The sequence below is a fragment of the Microcaecilia unicolor genome, chromosome 3 (assembly GCF_901765095.1).
Source record: "Microcaecilia unicolor chromosome 3, aMicUni1.1, whole genome shotgun sequence".
NCBI classification, from domain to species: domain Eukaryota; kingdom Metazoa; phylum Chordata; class Amphibia; order Gymnophiona; family Siphonopidae; genus Microcaecilia; species Microcaecilia unicolor.
The window spans coordinates 310,781,403-310,807,237 of NC_044033.1; the positions used below are offsets into that span (position 1 = coordinate 310,781,403).

The 25,835-nt window shown below is 42.5% G+C and overlaps 1 protein-coding gene across 2 annotated transcripts in view; it reads right to left on the bottom strand.

The window, feature by feature from the left end:
* Positions 1 to 25,835, bottom strand: part of NCKAP1L (NCK associated protein 1 like) — a 338,352-nt gene that overhangs the window by 1,002 nt on the left and 311,515 nt on the right. For both annotated transcript variants that reach the window (XM_030198309.1, XM_030198310.1), the window contains exon 30: positions 11,736 to 11,825. In XM_030198309.1, the coding sequence (XP_030054169.1) occupies positions 11,736 to 11,825 (90 nt within the window). The remainder of the gene's footprint in view (positions 1 to 11,735; positions 11,826 to 25,835) is intronic.

The window sequence follows — 25,835 nt, forward strand, 5'->3', positions numbered from 1 at the left end:
GCACCATTTTGAGCCCGAGTGGGAAGGAACGTCCAAGAGAAAAAGGGTGTCCTAAGTTAGATCTGTTTTAAGGTGCCCCGATTGAGTAGCTAACCACTGGAGGAATTAAGGCATGACCCCCTCATGATTCCCCCAGTGTTTACTGTCCCCCTCCCTCAACCCTGAAAGTGTCAATGAAAATGGAAACTAGGCGCATCATCAGGTATTGTGGGCATTCTGAATACAGCAGAAAGTAGCTCTGAAAGGTAGCATAAGAACATAAGAATAGCCATACTAGGTCAGATCAATGGTCCATCTAGCCCAGTATCCTGTTTCCAACAGTAGCCAATCCAAATCACAAGTACCTGGCAGAAACCCAATTAGTAGCACTATTCCATTATACCAATCCCTGGGCAAGCACTGGTTTCCCCCATGTCCATCTCAATAACAGACTATGGACCTTTCCTTCAGGAACTTGTCCAAACCCTTTTAAAACCTAGATACACTAACTGCTATTAATACATCCTCTAGCAACAAGTTCCAGAGCTTAACTATTCTTTGAGTGAAAAAATATTTCCTCCTATTTGTTTTAAAAGTATTTCCATGTAATTTCATTGAGTGTCCCCTGGTCTTTGTACTTTTTGAAAGAGTGAAAAATCGATTACCCGTTTTACACCACTCAAGGTTTTATAGACCTCAATCCCCCTCAACCATCTCTTTTCCAAGCTAAAGAGCCCTAACCTCTTTGGCCTCCCCTCATAAGGGAGAAGTTCCATCCCCTTTATTATTTTGGTCATTCTTCTTCGAACCTTTTCTAATTCTGCTATATTCCTACTTGGCACTAGGTCTGCTTACTGTGCTCTTGATTCTCTGCCCTCTTCTTGGCTTAAGACCCAGGAACTTAATCTTTTACCATACATTTTCTCACTAGTTAATAACAGCCTCTCAGGTCAGGTCCCACAATTGTAGAAATCTCTTGATCCTCAACTTCCTACTCACTACCGGCCAGTCTCCAATTTATGTTTTCTATCAAAAGTTTTGGAAAAAATAGTATTCTCTCAACTTCTCTTCCTTTGCCAAAACGTCACTTGCACTCTATCCCAAACAATCTGGTTTTAGGACCCACTTTAGCAAGGAAACCATTATTACTGCTGTCCTCAATGAACTTCATACTCACTTTGACAAACATAAGGTTGTTCTAGCCATTTCTGTTGATCTTTCGGCTGCTTTCAATCTTGTGGACCATTCTTTACTACTATCTTACCTTTCCTCGCTTAGCCTGGCAGGGACTGTCCTACCCTGGTTCTCATTTCTCACAAATCACTCCTACACAGTTGTCACTGCTGCATCAAAATCTTCTTCTTGCCCCCTGACATGTCAGATTCCCCAGGGCTCAGTCCTCTCACCTCTTCTCTTCAACCTGTTTCTCTCCTGCAACTTTGATCAAGTCTACTAGTGTATCATTACATTTTTATGCTGATAAGATCCTGTTACTTTTCCCCACTAACCCTTATAGACCATCTCTATTGCTGCTTCATAACTGCTTGGAACTTGTTTCCAGCTGGTTCACTGACCATAGACTCATACTGAACAAAGGAAAAACCCTAGCTTGCTGGTTAACAGGAGGGTCTCACAGTCCTGTATGTCCCTCTGAACTTCTTCGTTCCCTCCATCCAGCCACTAGACTTCTTCCACTATCTAGGAATTACCTTTGACTCACATCTTACATTTGTATCCCAAGTCACCCATGTTTGTAAAATAGGGTTCTTTGTCCTTCATCACCTTTGTGCGGTGTGTCGATACTTCAGTTCAGTGGCTTTCCATGTACTGATTTTGTCATGCTTTACTTCACAATTGGACTACTGCAACATAGTCTATCTTGCTGCACCCAGACAACTATTAAGAGACTATAATCCTTACAGAACACAGTTGTCCATTTGTTAAGCCATGCTCAGTATTCAGACCACGTTTCCCCTCTATTCCAACAATATCATTGGCTTCCCATACAGCAGTGCATCACCTTCAAATTGATTACTTACGTTTAAGGCATATAGGCTAGGTCTCCCTGAATACTTATCCACCCTCATCATCACATATTCACCGGCTTGTCTTCTGTGTTCCCTGAATGATCACCGCCTAGTTTTACCTGGTCCCAAGTTAGCACAATTAGAATCTACTAGACATTGCGCTTTCTTCTTTGCTGCTCCCTTCCATGGGAAATCACTCCCTTTGCATCTCCTCGCAAAGCCTTCATTTAAGACCTTTAAAGCAGGTTTAAAGGCCTGGCTCATCACCCAGGCCTTTGGTTCATCTGGCATATAGTTGTTATGGGACTGGACGCTATATCTCTCTCCCCTCCCTTCCCCTCCCCTGTGCTGTTCTCTCCCTACTCTTCCTTTCTACTCCCCTCCCTCTGTTCTCTCTTCTTTCACCCTTCCATTTCCACTCCTTCCTCCTCCCTCTATCCGATCTGGTTAATCCTTTGTATGCTTATTAGCTTCCTGTCAGATATTGTAGTTCCTTTCTGTTTTCTGATGAGTTTTTTTTGTTTTGTTTTATTAAGCCTAGATCTGCCAGTTAGGTTTGACATTATAGCAAATCCAAATAAACTATCTTAACTGTCTAAGTGTCGACTCCACCTCGGAACATCCCCTAAATAGCCGGTTTCAGCTTGGGCACTAACCGGACATTTTCAGTGGCACTATCAAATTAAGTGCCACTGAAAATGCTTGGTTAACCCTGGACAGGCAATTTAAATGGCCAGGAGCTTCTCCTGGCAGTTTTAATTATTTTGAATATCCTGTCCGTAAAGCTTTTCCTTTTGTACCTCCTTTTGATTTGTTAATCATTTTCTTTGTTTCCTTGTCTTATTATAGCAAGATTAAATTTGAACTTGAAAATTAACATTCCCAGGTCTTCGCTGCCTGCACCCAGAACCCGAGGAGAGAACCGAAAGACAGAGGAAGCCCAAAGGTGACCCAAGAGCAGGGTTCACGCCGATCAAGAGCAAGGCAGGAGTTAGGCCAAGGTCCAGCAGGAACTGGATCACGAAGCTTCTAATGAGACAAGTAGAATCTGCTGAGAAGTAGGCAACCAAACAAAACAACATAAAGCAGTGCACACCAAGCTCTGATTAGGTAACCAAACAGTGACTAGATTTATATAGGAGGCCAGACAACAAGTTACCCTCTGGCAGAAAATAGCAGCCATGGTATGAGCAGACATGGCCAACCTGCTTGGTGAGGCACACTGATAGCAGCTGGTAGAAGGTCAGAAATTAACAGTAGTAAAACTCCCAGGAACTGAGCCCTTGCAGGCTGGTGGCGGAACCTCACAACTTCCGTCTGTACTGGCGTTGATGCAGTTGGTGAAGAAGTAAAAATCCAATCCAGATGGTAGTTCAGTGTTCCCTGGATCCTCCCTCTCCAAGATTGTTGATGCTAGCACCAGGTGGGCTGCAGGAGGATTAGTAATGCCACTGTGGGTCAGTTGAGGAGTATTAGTGGCCTGACCCTTAACTGTTGCACTTTTCCTAATGATCGGCCCTTTCTGTAGGGGTGCTTGGGAGGTGGGATAGCAGCTGCATGATCTTGTGGCGTGTGGCATCACAGTCACATGTGGATTGATGCTGATGCCCCTTCATCTTCAGTTAACACTCGGTATTGGAATCCCACAATGCCAGTGCTGAAGTAGTGCAATCATTTGCTTTCTTTCAAACAGGACTTTGATGATAGTTGGTTCTGATTACCTCTATTCTTAATATTCATGACATATTGGGTATATTATTGCTTTCTTTCTTTTAACTTTATTTTTCTAGGTTTTTTGCACTCCATTATGATGGCTTTTTGAAAGGCAGGCTATCTAATATCTACAGATAAATTCACTTGCAAAACAAATGTTTTAATTGTAATAAAAGTCCTGTTCATGTTTGAATATTTTGTGAATAATAATGCTCTGTTCAGCAAAACTGGTTCCATTTGGCCCCACAAGCAGCTGGTTTTGTCTTGTGCCTTGTAATTTCCCAAGGAGCTGATGTATACACAATACGGTACAACTGGGCAAAAGCAGGAACAACTTTGGTAGAAGGGTGAAAGAATCTCTTTTACCTGAGTTGCCAATCACTTAAAAAATGACTGAAACCACATGAGCTCTCTCCTTGCTGACAGTGTAGTGGGTATTTCCTTTCCTTGCCATGTCTGCTAGCACCTGCATGCAGCTCACACAAAAGACCAGAGGCCTGGAGGAAGACAGTACTGGTACATGAGACCACTGTTTTCATTGCAGAGTCCTAAGTGGGCTGATAAACTCCTTGAGGTTACTGCTGGTCTTCTCCTCCCGCTTCCCAAATAAGGGTGGCACAAGCTGTCTTTAAAAACAAAACAGGAAACCAAAAACTTTCACAGAAAGTCGAGGAATCAACACAGAGTGGAAGATGCCAAACACCAATCCCAAGATGATCAGTTGTGAAAATTTTATTCTTCAAATTCAACATGCAGCTCTAAACAAGTGAGATCCAACATAGGCCGTGTTTCGGCATGCAGGCCTTCGTCAGGGGTCCTTTAAGCCAGCTGTGAGGTTACATAAGCATGCTGAATATAGAATCATGTAGAAAATCACAAATACTATACATATCATTTTGACGAACTTATATCTTGAATAAACAGCTCCAGCATAACGCCATCAGTGTGTCAACTGTAGACCACATAAGCTGTCTTTACTTATTTGCTGTTTCTCTCTTGAAGCATTTGCATTTAAATTGCTTTGCTGCTGTCTTGTTCCCCTCTCCGAATATAAAGCTGGAGACATATATCATGTCTCCAGTTTTATATTTGGAGAGTGAAATATACAGGTATATAATTTTCTTCTGCATGGTGCGTAAACTTTGAAGTCTTCTTGGAAGCAGGAGCACAGAAAATCCCTGAGGGAGATCCATGAGATTTATGTCTTTCACCACTATACATAGAAATCTACTGATTAAAACTGTGCAAAACCCCACAGGCAATCCTGTGCATTTTTATAATACAAGAAAGGTCTTGTTCTTTAGAACGTTGTAGTGGCTATCCGCTATTTCTTAAATTTACAGTCCCTGCCAGTTGATGTTATTTCTTTAGATTGGGAGGAAAATGCATCACCACATGAAAATGAATAAAAGATGGACAATACTGGTACGTAAGGACCTCTTAGTCTCTCCAGTCCTCTACTTGTTCCTGCGTATTGTGCAGCCGCAGACCCTGCTTGATCTGTAGTCTCCATATTCCTTTGCCCTTTACCTAAGGTCTCTTTCCACCTAAATCTATAATCCTAAACATAAGTGTCATTTGCATGTCAAGGGGTAGATATTCAGCCAACAGTGGTGAGTGTTTTATTTTTTTTTTAAGCTGCCAGCGGCGTAATCCCAGATATTCATTACTGGGCTATGTCCAGGCAGCAGCACTGAATATCTAGGTTATGCGTCTGGCTCTCTCTTATGCGGTTAAGTGCAATATTCAGCACTTAACCCCTAAGCAACACCCCATAAAGATAGGATTGAGTTTTATGCGGTCCGATTTGGCCGGTTAACTTAGGCGTTTAACTGCTGCATATTGGCACTTAACCGCATAAGTGCCAAATCTGCCCCTGGACTACCCACAAAATAGCCATTAATGGTTTGTGGTGATGTTCAGGCACACTAACTGGTTAAGTACTGCTGAATATCAGTGGATAGTCCCACATAAGAGATTTAACTAGCCAGGAGCCATTCTGAATGGTTAAATTGTGCTGCATATCAACCCTTAAGATTATAGAATACTAGCGCTTATATGCGTGAATGTAATATTCATGCACATACATGCTGGTTGGGTGCTAATCAGTATTCTACAAGCTTGGTGGGCAACCTGCAAAGTGCAAGGGGGGCATACAAATGGGTGGAGCATGGGTGGGTCCCACACAGGTATGTAATTTATAAGATTCTATAATTTATGCGTTAAAGTGCAACATTTACGTGCTGACATTTATGCATGCTTTTTACATGTTGTAAGTGATAGTGCTTAAATTTTGGCATGCAAATGCTGACTTATGCTACGTTGTATAACGGAATCTGGGTGCTCAGATGCTGTAAAAGAAGTCATGCTCAGTACCCTGCATTTTAGCACCAGCTTTGGACAATCTTTATAGAATTGCTCCCTTTGTGTCTGGTCTATGCACGATTCAATTTTGCATCTGTTTTTAGCTCCTACTATCCCTGCTGATAGCTTGTTCCAAATGTCCATCAACCTTTTCTGAAAAAGAAAAGATGTTCCCGTTTTTTAATCTCTGTTCTGTCAGAGGCCATTTTAAAGTCATTAGCTAGTCTCGATATCCATGGTAAAAGCCAGCATCCATGTGCCATTTCTTAGAGTACATCCTTGCTCATCTCTTATTGGTTCAAGCTGTCCATCCTCCATACACAATGGCCATGCTGTTCTAGCAAAAGCTTGGAGGGAGGGCTTATCAGAAAATAAAGGGACCTATTTTGTCTCAAAAGGACATGTTCAACATCATCTTTGGATAATTACTATAGAGAATCAGTACATGTCATCACAGCCTTACAGGATTGATACAGCACCTAGAACTCTGTGTTTTAAGAGGGGGAAGCGAGCAGTAAGATTTCACCTTGGACATATATTTTTCTTGGATTTAGCACATGCCTTTTTTCAGTAGGGAATTTACATTCAAACATAAGGATGAACAGATCAAAGTAACAATTATCAGTGCTATGCTGGGAACAAAAGGTGTATAGGGAGCACGAAAACCTCACTGCCGTATTACAGATTCTGCTGACCCAATGTGCATGCACACTGACTTAATGAGGGAGGTGATAAAAGCTGAGCTGCATGAGAAGGACAGTTTTCGTTCTGCTTCTCTTATGAAGAATGAGGAAGATGCGTTATTGTGGGGGGGGGGGGGGGGGGGGGAGAGAAAGAGGTGGCTGTAATAATGATGCACAACAAGAAAACTGTAACATAGTAGATGATGGTAAAAAAAAAAAAGCCTACCGATCCATCCAATCTGCCCATCTATTCCTTTCTGCACTGCCAAAATATATCCAAGCTGCCAAACTACATGATATTGACAGGTTCTAGTTCCATTTCTCTGTACTCTACTACCTATCCTATTTATTACCCTCCCCACCCCAGCACCTGTTTTTCCTATACCTAACCACAAGGCTTTTTAATAAACTAAATAGCCAGTAATACTAATGTGACTGTTGCCCCCCCCAAAAACCTGGCTATGTTATCCTGTATATATTACTGTATTTGCAGGTTGCCAGACTTGCCCAGTTGCTAGTCAACTATAATTGCAGCCTGCACGTTTGCTAGAATGTATAACGCTTCATATGACCCAGTTTCTGCTCATTCTGGCAGCCCCAGCACTTGGAAAAAATATTCAAGTAGGACATGCACATCTAAGTTGTGTTTCTGCTATATCTTTACTTTTTGTCACCAAGCAACTCATAGGGGCTAACCTTATAAAGGATTTTTCACTTTTAATAGGGATTTATATTATTATTAGGTACTTGATATACTGCCCTTTTACCAGGACAAGCAGAGCAGTTTACAAACTAAAATGCAATAAAATATTGGAAACGAACTACAATAAACAATAGGAAAGCAGAAGAAAGAGGAGTAGGACAGGCGTATATAGGGGAGGCTGATGCTATGCTTCCAAACACCTACTGTGCCAGAGAACCCCCAGAAGGTCTGGGAAAAGAAGTGCATCTTCAAAAGGGTGCACTGGAATAGACAGAGCATTCCACAGGATGGGAATGAGCAAGAACAAGGTGAATTGCTGTGTAGATTCAAGGCGTATGCACTAGAAAGAGGGGATGGCGAGTGAAGGGCTTGAGTGAGAGTATATGGGGTGATCAAAGAAGATAAGTGAGGGGAGATGCCTAAATGGAGGACTTTAATGTCATAATTTTGTGCTAGATTCTAAAGGGGATGGGGGAGGGGGCGTGGTTACATGGTCAGAACCACGTGGGTGGGCCAGGAATCTAATGGAGGTATTCTGCACAGGTTGAAGTCTCTTCAGAAGGGGAGACTGGCATAGATAGCATTGCAGTAATCAAGACAGGTTGATACCAGCGCATAAAAGAGGGGCTTCAATTAGGTAACTACTCACAGATCTAATGAAACAGAGAGCCATAAAAGGAGATCAAACTACAGATGTGATTTGGGCATGAAATGTAAGTTCAACATCAAGAGCTACTCCTAGATATTAAAAAAAAAAAAAGTCCACAAGCTTAGGGGGAACCTCTGAAAGAGGGAGACACAGAAGGTCATAAAGGGTGTCTGGTAATCCGTGTGGCAATAGTCTAAGCTGGATTGAAGAGAACATAAGCATTGCCATACTGTGACAGACCGATGGTCCATCAAACCTAGTATCCTGTTTCCAATAGGGGCCGACGCTGTGGGTACAAGTTGGCTCGTATGGTTACAAGTACCTGGCAAGATTTCAAAACAGTAAAACAGAAGGCAGTGACTCGATAACCAGGAGTTAATGGAGTTCATACAAAACTGAAATGATGTCAGATGTAGTGGTCTGGGATAGATAATAGGAGAATACTGTCAGTGTAAAAATAGAGTGAAATAGCAGAATCTGGATTAGGGCAGCAAGAGGACTCAAAAAGACATTGAAGAGAAGAGATGAAAGAACTGAGCCCTGAAGAACACCACAAGTCAAAGGAAAAGAGGCAGACTCAGAGGTAGGCAGTGAAATCATAACGGTCCGATCAGCAAAAAAGGAGGAGAACCAATGAAGGACTGTGTCGGCAATATAAGTCTTGAGAGGAGTGAGTGGTCGATGAGATCAAAGGTGGCACTCAGGTCTTGGGAGACCTACTAATGCATCATTGTCAAGGGTGAAATAAAGACCATTATTGAGTAAAGATGTAAGAAGTGGAGTGCTGGAGCTGGCTCACAAGAGCTGGTTATAAATGTTTTATGAATTTTGCAAGCCATTTGTTGAGCCCTCCAGCACAGCTCATGGAGCAAGAAGAGGAGGAAGTGACCTGCTGCACAGCAGGTCGCGTCCTCCTCTTGTGCTGGATTAGACAACTGTTTATGCTAACCGTGATCCCGTGGTTCACATAAACAGATGGACCTAAGTCAGCACAGGAGGAGAAAGCGACCTATTGTGCAGCAGGTCACTTCCTCTTTGCCATAGCCAGCGGGGGGAGGAGAAGAGAAAGTGTATATCCCTCTCTCACATCCGCTCACAGTCCCCCCAGTGTTTACTTGTAAAGGCATCTTTTTTCCCTCTAGATCGCAGCTAGAAGTAGCATTTCACACACCGCTGTTGACACTGCTCCCGAAGCCTTCCCACTATCATGTTCAACCACTGCGGCAACAGGAAGTTATGTCACAGGAACTAACTGTGGCAGCAGGATGGCTTCAGGACAGGCACCGGCAGCGTTGTGTGAACCTCTACCGCTAGCGGCAACCTCTAGAGGGGAGAAAGATGCCTTTACAGGTAAACACCGAGGGGGAGGGGGGAGCAGATGAGACAGGCTTAGCCAATGCCTCGAACCAGCCCTGGGGTTTAACTTATTACTGTACTCTTAGAGGAAGAAAGTGCTGACTTGCAGGATGGGGGATGGCAGGAGTGGGACACGGTTGCCATCAAGCTCCTCAGAAGGGCTAAAATCAACTACATGAAACTACAAGAAAGCTCTGATACATTGTTAGACATAATTGAGGGGAGATAGCAAAAGGGGTGAGTGTACCATGGGGACGGTGTTTGGGGGCAGACAAAAGGAGTGATATGCCATGGGGAGGGGGTTTAGGAGCAGACAAAAAGTTTGAGTGTGCCATGAGGTGGGGGGTTGGGGCAGAGTAAAAGGGTGAATGTGTCATGGGGTGGGTGGGATTGGGGCAGAGTTAAAGAGTGAATAGCGCTATCAGAGTGAAAAGAGTGTCTGAACGGCGTTCATGTTACCACTCCTTTTCGTTTATTCAATTGAGCTGTTTTTTTCAACATTTTTAGAAGACCAATGGTTGCAGTTTTCTGTACATTTGTTTTCATCAATACATATTCACCATATTTTGGCAGTAAAAGATCATTGTGTAGCCTCTGAAGCAGCCCTGTTGGGCGAAACACGGCCTGTGTCGGGCTGATCTGTACATTAGATTTACAATAATAAACTATTGTTTGTCTTATATCGATCTGCTTTGTCATTTTTCCACCTTGGAGTTTGCAGATCATCTGCCCTTTTGTTTTCCTGGGTGTAGGTACGTTCATGGGCAGAGTCTGGGTGGAGTTACAGTTTATACACAAACGTTTGCACCAGTTCTCAAGGCTTCAATCTAGCCATTCTGCTGCTTCGCCCCTAGCATTTAATAAAGGCATATAGGCACCTATGTGTATTTATAAAATAGGCTGTAAATAGGTGCCTACTTGGCCTTCACACATAGGCAACCTGTTACAAAACTACGTTCTTAGAAAGTAAGTTTAAAAAACATTTTTTGTGCATAAATGACTGATTTATGTGCGTAAACGAGTTCTTGTAAAAGTATGCATGGTGCAAGTAGGTATGGACTTAGTGCAGAGTGTGGGTGAAGTCATGATCTACGTGTGTATTTTATTATGAATGAACACGTATTGTACTGGCACACATTTACACCTATTTGTGCCTTCAATTTAGGTGCGGTTCTGTATGGTTAGTATTTTATAAGGACACCTAGGCGTTTATGTATCTTTATAAACTAGGCACATTCCTGCCCTATTAACCTAAACACTGTACAATTAGCCTCTTAAACTCTGCTTCTGTTACACTAGTAGGATAGGAGGGTTGCTAAGGAGAGGAGGGGGAAGCAAGAGGTTGAGATGAAGATGAAAAAGCCTACCTTGTGCATTATTTAGAGCTAAAGTTTATCCACTAATTGATATTTCCTCCATTCCCAATGATCAGTGCTTCCATGAAAGAAAGGAGACGATTGCCACCTGGGGAGAAGGGGTCTAAAGAAGGAAAGATAAGATGCTGAACATTGGTGAGGGAAGAAAGGGAAATGAGGTGCTAGACACCTTGGGGTTTGGGGTGGAGAGGTAAAGGGAGATGAGATGCTAGATTTTTGATTTATCAAAATGTTTAATCAGTTTGTTTTCTGATTTATTGAATTGATTTTATCCATTATGCTACACTTGTTCTTTATGTAACCAATGGTTTTATCTACTCTTGATTGATGATTGTTAGGATGTATTATTGTAAGCCACATTGAGTCTGCAAATAGGTAGGAAAATGTGGGATACAAATGCAACAAATAAATAAATAGATACTGAGGGGGACAGAGAGAAGGGAAGAGAAAGGGAGATGCTGGACATAGGGTGTAGGAAAGAGGAGAGATTCTGCACATTGGAATGGGGGATAGGTGGTAAGGAATGCAAGGGAGATGATGAACATGGAGGGTAGGGATGTGAGAAAAAGGAGTTATGCAAGACACAAAGGGGAGGGAAGAGATGATGTTGGAAACAAGGGGTGGTAGTAAAAGGGAAGGGAAGGGGAAAGGCTGGAGAGTATGTGTGTGTGTGTGGGGGGGGGGAAATTAGAGAAGAGAGATACTGGACTACAGAGTGGGGGGGAGGGGGGATAGGGGCACATCCCTGAAGGTTTGCCTAGGGCGTCAGATACCATTTAGTTGATCCTGTATGTAAGGGGTGGTGGAGAAGACTATTTTCAACTCATTTTCACTGGAATGTTGATCTTCCCTTCATTCTACCTCCTTCCCATGCCTCATACTCACCAGATGTAACAGCAAAAAGATGGACTCCCTATTTCTCGACTTTGTCTTATCGGTTTCCTGTCCGAGCTGTAAAAGGCTCATGGAAGCCAGCTGCAAAAAAGCGAGAGGCAGAGACAAAAGTTCTTTATGTCAAAGCTTTGCACGAATATCCTGAGCAGGGCCCCATACTAATAAAGCACACTAATGCAGTAGCACATTTTAGTAAATGCATCCACTCTACAGCCCCCCATTACCTCTCCACTCTCATCTCTCCCTACATTCCTCCCCTTGAACTCCGTTCACTGGTCAAATCCCTCTTGTCGTCCCTCTTCTCCTCCACTGCTAACTCCAGGCTTCGTTCCTTTTCCCTCGCGGCACCTTATGCCTGGAATAGACTTCCTGAGCCTGTACGTCTAGCTCCATCTCTACCTGTTTTCAAATCTATGCTGAAAACCCACCTTTTCACCACTGCTTTTGGCTCCTAGCCACTACTCAATTGCCCTCCCCTTGTTCCTTCTCACCCAGTACTTCCCTCACCCTTAATTGTCTTGTCTGTCTGTATTACTTTTAGATTGTAAGCTCTATTGAGCAGGGACTGTCTCTCTGTGTCAGGTGTTCAGCTCTGCATGCGTCTGGTAGCACTATACAAATGTTAATAATAATAATAATAATAGTAAATCTAGCTTCAACTGTGTCAAAGACCATGTCAACAGACTATATAATGTAAAAACATTATAGGCAAGCCTTTATTTTTAAAATGGTTTAAGTCAAATCTCTTTTTTATTATTTATTTGAACAAATATTACAAGTAGACCACTTGCACAAGAAAAATAGTGAAAGCTTCTTAAAGGAAAAAATAATAATAGGTAGAGTACTAAAACAATACAATTGTTTAATTATCTAGTTAAAGGAAACAATGAGAAAAAGAAGCTAACCACTTCCTCAGACCACCATAAAGGGAGGAGTGGAATATCACAAAAAAGGAAATCATACAGTGAAACTACATTGAGGAAAAGCTTAACGAAATACCACCCAGCAATCAAATGTCCAAAGAATTCAAATTAAGATGGTTCAGAGTTGAAGAACTTCTTTAGGTCCAAAAAAAAGATCTCAGATGGTCAGGTACTTAGAAAATATATTTCAAACCAAAACATTTAATAACACATTTGCATAGTTATGCGAGCAAGAATGCAGTTTCTAATTTCTTCTCTCATAGCCAAAAATAGTTTCTGTCTCTCCTAAGTAACACAGGTTCAATGCAGCTTACATATTATATACAGGTAATTATTTGTACCTGGGGCAATGGAGGGTTAAGTGACTTGCCCAGAGTCACAAGGAGCTGCCTGTGCCTGTAGTGGGAATCAAACTCAGTTCCCCAGGACCAGAGTCCACCACCCTAACCACTAGGCCACTCTGCATACCATATGCTGTGCATCCATTACCTCTTGGCATGGGGGAAGAGACTGCACATAAACTACGAACTTTACAGGACTCCATGCCTATCTTGATCACCTTAAGACAACCTCCAAAGAAGTGAATCACACCATCATTTATCAGAACAGAGAGATTAGACAAACTGTTGAAAATTTGCTACCAGACGCTCATGTCTCTGTATGGGAACGTTTTGGGGGGTATTCACCTACTGCTGATCATGTCTTCAATGTTCTTATTCACCCTATCATTATTTTAACTATTGTTATGCATTGTCAAGATTTTCCTGTGCTGTAAAATGAGACACATGTACATCTCCTTGCAGCGCATGTCCTACAAAATACCATTTTAAGGTAGTTACACATAGTATTTGTTTTCCCCAGCACCTACCTCTGAAACCAGTTTAATTTGGCCTACTAATTTGGCTTTTTCTACTGCACTGCACACCAGTGTCAGCTGTAGTAGATTATTGCTTCCCACTCTATCATACCCTCCCTCGTGGCATCCTGGTACCTTTAGGACTTAACCTCCGCAGCAATTCCTGCATCCCTTATGCACTGTTCATTCTCTCTATGACAGACACTGAGGTGGCATATTGGATTTCCCCACCCAGTAGTGGCTGCCCTACCTAAGACATGAGGTTTGGACTCATAATGGGACTTGCTTATCTCAAAATAATACTATGCAGGACAGGGGACCTGCTGGAACTAGCAGGAGAGATATTACTGGAGGTATGTGAGTGGAGGAGTGGCCTAGTGGTTAGAGTGGTGGACTTTGGTCCTGGGGAACTGAGGAACTGAGTTCAATTCCCACTACAGGCACAGGCAGCTACTTGTGACTCTGGGCAAGTCACCTAACCCTCCATTGCCCCATGTACAAATAATTACCTGTATATAATATGTAAGCTGCATTGAACCTGCTATGAGTGGGAAAGTGCTGGGTACAAATGTAATAAAAATAAAAAATAAAAGCTTGTTACTCCTGCATATAAAGCAGTGATGGATGTGACTGCTGTATCAGGTAGCAAAGTTTGCTTCTATCTTTTCCCATGCACGGTTAATTAAAAAAAAGTGTGGAAGATGTCAGCATTACATGTGCTGTTCAGAGCCTACCCTGAAAGTTAGCCTAACTGAAGATTCAGGGCCTATCCAGAGAGTCTACTAAAGGCCTCTGGGAGATATTGCAAGCAGCCCTGACTGATCCCTAGTGATGTCACCGCAGGTAGATAGGATGTCTCTCTACCTGATGGGATTAATTGGCCTGATGAGATTAGTTGGCCTGAAGGGATTAGTTGACAGGAGTAGCCAGACAGGTTATCTTTGAGAACCGGGCCTTCAAAGGAATGCACACCTCCTTGATACTCAGGAGATATCAGAATCAAACAAATCAAATTATACAGGCTGCTGCTGTGAAAAATAATTCAGAAATTTAAACCCAGAGAGGGACACACACATAGATATTCACACACAGGACATGCACATATACTCAGACGCCCCCCCCCCCCACACACACACACCTTCAGATAGCCCCACATTCAGACACGGGATACACACACATACCCCCTCCTCAGCCCCGACAAAAGGACATACACTCATTCATTGACAGACACACACAGAATCAGACTGACAGGCTCAGACTGAGACTCACAGAAGCAGTGCTGCAATACCTTTCTGCCCTAAATGCTGTAAGCCTATTTCTATATAAAAATACCCTTTTCTAAGCCACACCTGTGTTATGTGTTGTATTATTGTGCTACAAAACCCACTACCCCTGAGAAGTGGACCGGGGAGGAACCTAGAACCAGACAAAAGCCAAGTCTGACATCAGGGGACCATAACTGACAGCGACCTCTCACAAGAGTTTGTGGCCACCATTTAGAACCATGGAGCTGGCATGGAAAGCAGAAACTGGGGGTTGCTGTTGCCTGACTTACCCTAGATCACCAGGGCATCGTTTGGCTAGGTTTGGGTGGGGTGGGGGGGTACAGAGACTCGGGAGGGAGGTCAGTTGACTTTCCAGTGTCCTGGAGTGGGAATTATTGGGGAGGGGGGGTCTTGGCTTCATGGATTTGCCAGGTTGGTTTCCTCTCTCACCTGAGCACTCCTTATCAGAAGTCAGATTCCTTGGGGTGACGCCACCGGTGGGTACAGTCCACTGATGGCCAGACATAAGTCTCTGAGTCAGACTGACTCTTCTTGCCAGGCAGCCTCTATGGGAGACCATGAGATTGCTGAGGAAGCAGGAGGGGGTGATTGGGGCCTTAAAGCAGAGGGCACGGGCAGACAAATTGCAAGCAAAAACTCTACACATTGACATGACCTCATGCTTTAGGGAGAGTGCATCTTATATCATGCGTGGGAGAATAGTGCCTGTGCAGTAGGAAAAAAAATTGATTCTGTTCCAATGCGTGAGAGGAGGGGGCTCTGGTGTATGAGCTAGAGACCAGGGCCGAATGCGTGTGTCACACATCAGATGCGTGTGACTTGGTATGTCTGTAACTAGAGATAGAAAATGTTTTTCCCTCTCCTGTGAGGGCAGTATCTCAAAATGGATTCATTTTGTGCATATCATGACAGCAATGCAGAGTATGATCTCTGAAATTTATGGCTAACCCTTGAGTGCTTGCATTATGTCAAAGACAGCTTCTTTCTGGAGTTTCTATGATGTAACATGTATAGGCAACCTGTCCAGGTGTGCTTGAAAATTATTTTAATCAAACCTATAGCTTCTAATACAATGGGAATTATTTCTGTATCTTTCTGCCACATTTTCTTGGTTTCTGACTACATTTCTTTATATTTAAGGATGCGATTCACAGAATAATTGCTTGGAACTTACACCTCTATATTCAATGTCTTTCTAGTGATTTTCTCCTTTTCTATGATGTCTGACCTTCTTCAATCTGGTATTTTTATCTGTTGGAATTGGAACGTCCCAGGTGTGCATTGCATTGTGTTTGTCCACATTAAATTTCATCTGCCATTTCAGAATGCAAGGTCCTTCTGCAGTCCCTCACAGTCTGCTAGTGTTTTTAACAAGTTTGAACATTTTGTATGATCCACAAATTTGATCAATTCACTTGATGCTTTTTTTTTTCCATATCACTTAGGGGTCATTTTACTAAAGCTTAGCACACGCTAAATGCTAAGAAGACCATTGTATAGCTATGGGCATCTTAGCATTTAGCACTCACTAACGGAATGAGTGCATGCTAAGTGTTAGTAAAAGGGCCCCTTAATATGTTAAACAACAGTGGTTAGCACAGATCCCACTATTTATCTCTTGATTGGGAAAACTTGACAATTTAGTCCTATGCTTTGCTTATCTTTTAACCAGCTGCCAAACCAAACCAAAGCAAGACCTCCTTTCTAATGACTTTTTAAATTTGCTAAGGAGTCTCTCAAGTGGAGTTTATCGAACGCCTTCTATAAAATCCAAATACACTATATCAAGCGGTTCACCTTTATTCACATGCATTTAGCATGCAGTAAATGCCCAGCCTTGGCATTATCTGATGGCACCCTCTCAGTATTCCCAGTTCATTGCAGCTGACTGTAATTCTCATTAGTGTCACTCACACTTCTGCTCTCCTGAAGCTCTTTAGGTGCTTCCCATGAATTGTAATTACAAGGAACTGCAGGAGAAATTGTGCCACTCTAAAACAATCTGTGAGAACTGGCACACAGCACCACGTTTGCATTTACAATGACACCTAGCTTCCAAACATGCCTCACTACATATCAGCAGACCTTTATTCCGGGACAAATTTGGGACCAGGGAAATAAACAACAACAAAGGGATTAAGAAAAAAGTGTATTGGCTGATCTGGTGGCCATGTGGAGGACATCTTGTGACTCCTGGATTAAGTTGTCTTCTCCTCCAGAACTGTGCAATCCCAGCCCTAAGTTTAGCCACTAGGTAATATAATTTCAGTTTTGGCAGGCATGCTATTCTACTGTTAATCCAGTATTCACCACGTGCATACAAGCAGATATTCAAAAGCATTTATATATTTATCTACCACTAATTTAAAAAACACTTATGCTGTATAATTTTGACTGTTTTAATCACAAAGGGCTTCTTTTACAAAGCCGCACTAGCGATTCCCGTGTGGCAAATGAAAGGAAGTTCGTAGGAATTGAATGGGCTTCCTCTCATTTGCTGCGCCAGGAATTGCTAGTGCGGTTTAGACAAAGTTTTATTCTTAAAAAGAATCTTACTATAAATCATGAATTTTTAGCAATAGCACTTACACAGATCATGCCATTGAAAATATACTGTATTTTAATATAAATGTCCTTGGGAAAGCCAGAATCCTCAGCTTCAAAACCAGAAAGCTCTTTCTTCTTGCTTGTGTCATATAAGACAAATCAGGAAATAGACGAATGACAGAGCCAAAACCAGCTCATTTATATGTCTGAAGTATTGTTTTAGAACCAAATTGTGGTCAGGCTCCAACACAAAGGTGACCACCAAAATAGACCTTCCAGTAACTAATTCCAACAATGATTCAAGGAATTCTGTCAAGTTCAAATCGGCTTGTTGAGTTCCAAGTTGGCAATTTACTTCCCCTTTTTTTTTTTTTTACTTTATTTAGTCAGTTTAAATAGTATACAGAATCATAATGCTGTGTATAACAGAACAAAATCCCTAACTCATTTCCTCCATCCCAACACTCATCCTCCCCTTCCCCCTCAACCCCCTCCTCCTACCCCCTCCCCCCCCCCCCGTCTTTCTTCCCCTCCTCCCTTCCTTCCTTCTCAGATGATTATCCCGATACCCTGGCCCCATTGTCCGTTCATATTATATGCTATAGTCCTTTTTATATTCTTGATGCTGTTCACATATGGGGCACCACCAGTTGAGGTGCGTCCAGCTCAAACCCTGCTTGAAGTCACCATCCTCTATAATTATCCCATATTTTTTGGAATATAGTTAGTTGTCCATTCTTGATCGCCGTCAGTTTCGATATTTGATATAAGTAGTCCATTTTATGTATCACCTTCACCGCTGGAGGTGCCATCTGTTGTTTCCATGCCGAAGCTATTGCAATTTTACTTGCCACCAAAAATGTGGCAGCCAAGCGATGCAAGGCTACCGGTAGTCCAGTGAGTCGAAAGTGTAATATGCAATGTTCCACTGTCATCGGGTATTCTCTTCCCAATATTTGTTTGAGCAGGCCAAGTACTTCTTTCCAGTAGTTTTGTATTTTTGGGCATGTCCACCATATGTGTAGCATATCTCCCTTTATTGGGCATCCTCTCCAGCATTGGTTTGACACATCTATGAACATTTTGGCTAATCTGTCTGGTGTATAGTACCATCTGTACAATATCTTATATCCATTTTCTATAATGGCACTACTCACAGATGTTCTTAGCAAATAACCCCATGATTGTTCCCAGCTTTGTATATCATATCACTTCCCTATATCCTGTTCCCACTTGTGCGTGTACTTCAAAATTGGGGTTCTATGCGCTAGCAGGGCTGAGTATATTCTCGTTATGCATCCTCTAGTGCTACTCCCTCCCATCGCCCATTCCAGTGCTGATTCCTCGATTTGTAACTCTACTTTTGCTTTTCAAAGTATATAATCCCTAATTCGTATGTAGTAGAATAAGTGTTGTGGCTGGAGATCATATTCCTCCATAACCTCATCATATGGTCGTAATGTCCCCTCTTCCCAAATTTGCCCCAACCTTTTCAGCCCTCTCTGTTCCCATTGTTTATAAACTTTATCTCCCTCTTCCCATGTAAAGCCAGGTGCCCCTCTTAAATGCATCTTGCGAAAGTATGTTCTATTGGGGCAGAATTGCTGACGCACTGTGTTCCATGTCATGAGGGGTGTGCGAACCGCCACTGGGAGGAGTGTTGCCATTGCTCGAACCCACTTTTTGGGTTGCCACAACAGCAAGGCTGGTTGGTACATTCCTATCCATTGTTTTTCTATCTGGAGCCACGGTTTTATATCATCATTAACCCAGGCTACTAATATCCTCAGCTGCGTTGCTTGATAGTATCGATAAAAATCTGGTACCCCCATTCCCCCCTTCTTTTTTGTTTGATATAACATTTCGGCTCTGACTCTAAGAGGCTTGTGTTTCCATATAAATGCGAAACGTTTTAGTTTTACTTGTCGGAAAAACTTATTAGGGATTGGCAATGGTAGTGCCATGAAGAGGTATAATAGCTTGGGCAATAACATCATTTTTATAGTTTGTATCCTTCCTGTCCATGATAATTCCATTCCTTCCCACCGGTCTAATTCTTGAAACAACTCTCGTACTTTGGAGGGAAAGTTTGCCTCGAATAAATCTTGCAGGTTGGATGTTAAATTAACTCCTAAGTAACGTAGTGTGTGTGTTGTCCATCTGAATGGGTGCTGTCGTTTTATGACATTGACTGTTTCACTGGATAAGTTCAATCCCATTATTTCTGACTTGTTCATATTTATTTAGAACCCTGCTATCCTTCCAAATTGTTGCAAACTTTGTGTAACCCCTCTCTAAGGATTTCAATGGATCCGTCATCGTCAAAAGGATATCGTCTGCAAATAGCATTAATTTATGCATCTTTTGTATACTATTGCTGGACCTTATTACCTGAGCTAATGGCTCTAGTGTAACAGCAAATAACAAGGGAGAGAGGGCACATCCTTGACGCGTCCCCCTTCCCAACAGAAAGTTCTCGGAGTGTTCCCCATTTATAAGCAGAGTCGATAGTGGTTGGCTATACAGGCGTTGTAACCAGGTTATAAAGTGTCCTGTTATGCCCATCCTATTCAGTACTGCAAACATATAGGGCCAGTGGACCCTATCAAATGCTTTCTCCGCATCCAGTGATAGGACCACCGTTGGTTGTTGTTTGTTATTAGCTTCCTGTATGAAGTGGATAGCTCTTCTGATGTTGTCAAATGTTTGTCTGCCCTCTATAAATCCCGTTTGATCCTCCTGAACAAGCTGCATGAGATATTGTAAGCGCTTAGCCAGGATCTTCGTAAATATTTTGTAATCTGTATCTAATAACGAGATTGGGCAATACGATCCACATTGAGTGGGATTTTTCCCTGGTTTTAAGATTAGTGTGATGTATGCTAGTCTCCACGACTGCGGTAGTTCTGCCTGTTGTTCTACGGCATTTAAAACTCGCGTTAGTAGGGGGGCCAAGAGATGTCCAAAATGCTTATAAAATCTATTCGTAAACCCATTGGGTCCTGGTGCTTTTCCATTGGGTAGATTAGCGATTGCCCATTGCACCTCCTCTAGCTCTATTGGTACCGAAAGTTTGGTATTTTGATGTGTAGTAAGCTGGGGCAATGCTATGTTTTCTAAATATTCTTGTATTGTCTGGGTCCCCGGATTGACCTCGTCCCTATACAATTGCTTATAAAATTCCAGGAAGGTCAAGCTAATGCCCTTTAAGTACATAAGTACATAAGTACATAAGTAGTGCCATACTGGGAAAGACCAAAGGTCCATCTAGCCCAGCATCCTGTCACCGACAGTGGCCAATCCAATTTGTTGAGGTTGTTCTTTGCCCTGCACTCTCTTCGATTGCATGTATATAATTTTTCATCCTATGCTTTTTTAGTTTATATGCTAATAGAGGGGATACTTTATTACCGAATTCAAAATGTTGTTGTTGTGTTTTTTGAAGGGCCTCTGCTATTTCTGCTAATTGAAGCTCCCTCAGTTCCATTTGCACTTGATGGCAGCGTGCCGTTACACTAGGTGGTGGTGTTCCATTAACTAACGCTCTCTGTATGGCTTCCAGCTCTGTATGCAGTTGTTGCGTTTTAGCTCGCTTCTGTCTGTTTCGATATGCTTGCAATGATATAGTTTGTCCTCGTATGACTGCCTTCATCCCTTCCCATACTATCTCTTCCCACACCTCCCCCGTATCATTCTCCATGATATAGTTTTTAATGTCATTTTCCAATTGTTTATAATGTTTGGATCCGCTAATATACTATCATCCATGTGCCACAAGGGCGGGGATGTCCTTCCTGCGGCACATGATATTTGTAATGTAAGTGGAGCATGATCGGACCAAGTTCTGTTCTGGATCTGAATCTGTTGCACTTTCTGTTAAGAGAGCGTGCCCTCCCAGCCAGAGATCTATCCTAGAGTATGACGTATGGACAGCCGAGTAATAAGTATAGCTACGAGTAGTTGGGTTATGATGCCTCCATACATCTATCAGCTGCCATTTGGAAATAAACTTATGTAGTCTAGCGCGATCTGCCCGAGCGTATCGGATTCCTTTTGTTGAGTTATCTATCAATGGGTGTGGGGTTAAGTTAAAGTCCCCTCCCAGCAATAATTCTCCTTCTACTTGTGTTGCTATTATTTCAGATATTTCTGTGTAAAAAGATCCTTGCTGCACATTGGGGGCGTATATATTCATTAAAGTGTATACCTCAGTTCCCAAGTGTAATAACATCAGAAGATAGCGGCCTCTCTTATCTCTCACCACTCTCTTAACCTGCCAAGGATATTTCTGTGTCAATGCTATCAGGACCCCTTTTTTTCTCTATGTGATTAGATGCAAAATATATTTCTTTATAGTGCCCATGCCTACATAGCTTTTCATGGGAAGTTAACAAGTGCGTTTCCTGGGCGAAGACTATATCTGCCCCCAGTCGCAACGCCTCCTTAAACATGAGTTGGCGTTTCACGGGGGAGTTTAGACCTTTTACATTAAGGGTAATTAAGTCTATATTACCCATTTGTCTCCTTATTGTAGGTCTCTATCTCTTCCCATCTGTAACACTAAACCAGTTTATTTTTCTAAAGCACACTAATTGCAAAATTAATGCATTTGTTCTAATTAGCTTTTCTTTTTAGGTTTCTGCAGACATTATTAGCACATGAAACCTGCAAAAATCCTAAACATAAAAGGCCTTAAAAACAAATGCACTAATTTTGCAAATAGTGCATCTTAGTAACAATGTGGAGGGGCATAATTGAATGGGCCACCCAAGTTTTCATGAGGACGTCCTCGCAGGACAGCCCTGCGAAGGGGCGGGGAAACCCGTATTATCGAAACAAGATGGGTGTCCATCTTTCGTTTCGATAATATGGTTGGGGACGCCCACATCTCAACATTTAGGTTGACCTTAGAGATGGTCGACCTAAATGTTGAGATGGTCGACCTTAGAGATGGTCATCCCTGGTTTTCGGCCATAATGGAAACTGAGGACGCCCATCTCAAAAACGACCAAATCCAAGCCCTTTGGTCGTGGAAGGAGCCAGAATTTGTAGTGCACTGGTCCCCCTGACATGCCAGGACACCAACTGGGCACCGTAGGGGGCACTGCAGTGGACTTCACAAATTGCTCCCAGATGCATAGCTCCCTTACCTTGTGTGCTGAGCCCCCCAACCCCCCTCAAAAAACCCACTCCCCACAACTGTAGACCACTACCATAGCCCTAAGGGGTGAAGGGGGGCACCTACATGTGGGTACAGTGGGTTTTGGGTGGGTTTTGGAGGGCTCACATTTACCACCACAAGTGTAACAGGTAGGGGGGGATGGGCCTGAGTCCGCCTGGCTGAAGTGCACTGCACCCACTAAAACTGTTCCAGGGACCTGCATACTGCTGTGATGGAGCTGGGTATGACATTTGAGGCTGGCATAGAGGTGGGAGGGGGTTGGTGACCATTGGGGGAGTAACGGGAGGTCACCCCTGATTCCCTCCGGTGGTCATCTGGTCAGTTCAGGCACCTTTTTGAGGCTTGGTCGCAAGAAAAAAACGACCAAGTTGGCCAAGTGTTCGTCAGGTATGCCCTTCTTTTTTCCATTATCGGCCAAAGATGCCCATCTCTTAATCACGCCCCAGTCCTGCCTTCGCTACTGTGTCGACACGCCCCGTGAAGTTTGGTTGTCCCTGCGACGGAAAGCAGTTGAGGGCGCCCAAAATCGGCTTTCGATTATGCCGATTTGGGCGACCTTAGGAGAAGGACGCCCATCTCCCGATTTGTGTCGGAAGATGGGCGCCCTTCTCTTTCGAAAATAAGCCTGATAGTGGTATAGCATGCTCATACATATAGCACACAGAAGGTAGGCATGGTTTGTGTACGCATTATATATGTTTTATATAAAGCTGAAAATTGGATAGCTTCATACCTTGGATAAGGAAAAAACAAATCCCCAGATATTCAGCACTATCTAACCAGTCAGAAACGGCTGCTGCCCAATTAAATAGTGGTTTTGCTGCTAACCTTGAATATTCAGAGGGAGATAATCGGTTTTCTCTCAATAGATATTCGCAATTAGCACCTACCACTAAACCAGCTATGTCACATGATTTATCCGGTTAGGTGAGGATATTTAGCACCAGACTGGATAAGATTAGCATTTAAATTTAACTGCATAAATAGTGGTCCTGTCTTTAACTGCTATAACATAACTGGTCAACCACTGAATATTGGCTTAACCGGTTATGGGGCTCTTTTACAGAGTAGGCTCTACGCGCGTTCAACATGAGTCAAAATGAGACCACCGCCAGGCCAGTGCACAACATTGGCAATAATGTCAGATTTGGCGCACGCCCATAACTCCTGGACAAATTAATTTTTTATTTCCTACTGCGTGCGGTGTTTCCGGGATTAATCGGCAGTTGGCATGCGCCGACTGGTCATCGTGCGTGTAGCACGTGAGCCCTTACTGCAAAATCAATGGGTGGCGTTAAGGGCTCAGGCCATAAATAGGCATGCGATGGGTTCAATTTTACCCCAGGCCCTTTTCCCAGCCCATTGAAAAAAAGCCCCTTTTCCCCAGACGTGGTAACAACTGGTGCAGCACGCGCCCAAAAGATGTGCTTACACTACCGCAGGCCACTTTTTACCGCAGCTTAGTAAAAGGACCCCTAAGTGTTTAGCAGCCAAAAAAAATCCGGATATTCAATGGTAGTCGCTGGAAATGGATATCCGGGTTTAATGCTGGCAGTCAAAGTGCTGCCCACCACTGAGTGAATATTGGGGGGTACGTTTTTATGGCTAAGATCTCCTGCATGTAACAAAAGAGAGGGAACAAAGTACAAACTAAAGTCCAAACAAAAAAAAACAGCACCACGGGCCTTTAAAAATGGAACACAGTTCTTTAATGAATGAGCCTTGACAAAAAGACCCGACACGGGCCGTGTTTCGGTGACTAGCACCTGCGTCAGGGGTCACAGCGATGACGTGGAAAACTTGGGGAATAACTCGAATATATTCCTCTACAATATATTATTCCTTACCCCACGTCTCATGTAGTAAAAGCTACAAAGCACCAAGGCACTTTCACTTTCTGTATCAAAATGGCTAAGATCTCCTGCAGTCAGCATTCCTTATAATACCATCAAGTTAAATAGTATAGATTTCCAACTAGAATCATTCTTGAAGATTCTTGATATACTTGTTAACCAATGTTATCTTTAATTCCTCATGCAAACAGTGTAGTAAAGAAAGTATTTATGATACTGAGGAAAATTAAAAGGATCAAATATCTGTTTAAATTTGATCAATTTAGGATACTAGTCCAAACATTATTGATGACACAACTGGACTATTCCAATATTATTTATAATGGATGTTCGGATCTCTGGTCAGAAGATAGCAGATAGTATAGAAAACCACCGCACAATTACTGTGTTCTGTAACAAGATATGAGAGAGTTACTTTACTATTATATAAAATACATTAGCTCTCTATTAAGGAATGAATGATGTTTAAACTGTTTATGATGATTTTTAAATCATCCCCCAAATTCTATAAATGGCACTAAAAATTGCACACACGCCCAATTTAATTGAAGAACAAGCCAATTCACGCCAATAATAGGGCCCTAATCAATTAGTGGTGCAAATTAGCATCACTTTAAATTTACGTACGCAGATTTACGCATCCAGATCCACACGTAAATTTTACGCATGGCTCCAAAAAGGGGGCACAGACATGGGAGAGTCATGAGCGGATCAGAGTCGTTCCCGCAATTTATGCATGTTATAGGATAAGGGGCATCCGCGCCTAATTTTCAAACTAAAACTGAATACTGAAAAAACGCACTGCCTTATCCTATCATCACAACACAACAAGTACAGACCTTCAACCTTAAACACCTCCACCCTTAACCTTCCCATCTTGGAGAGCCTAAAAATATTGGGAGTAACACTTGATCGCAACCTTTAACTTGAAAGCCAAATAAACTCCACTGCAAAGAAGATGTTCTTCTCACTGTGGAAGCTAAAACGGTTAAAACCTTTTTCCCGAGAGAGGTAGTTCGTCACCTAATACAGTCAATCGTTTTATGTCATTTGGATTATTCTAACGGAGTATACACAGGTTGTAAAGAGCAACTTATTAAGAAACTGCAGACCGCCCAAAACATAGCGGCAAGATTAATTTATGGTAAAACCAAATTTGAAAGTGCTAAACCGCTCTGAGAGAAATTGCATTGGCTTCCTGTCAAGGATTGCATCACATTTAAAATCTGCTCCCTAGTACACAAAATTCTCTATGGTGAAGTCCTTGACTACATGATTGACCGAATCAGCCTGCCACTGAGGAATGCATTAAGATTATCCCGTTCATACCTTAACCTTCATCATCCAACCTGCAACAGGCTTAAGTATAAATCCACATATGCTTCATCCTTCTCCTTCATCAGCTCAAAATTATGGAATTCCTTGCCAAAAGCTATAAAAACCA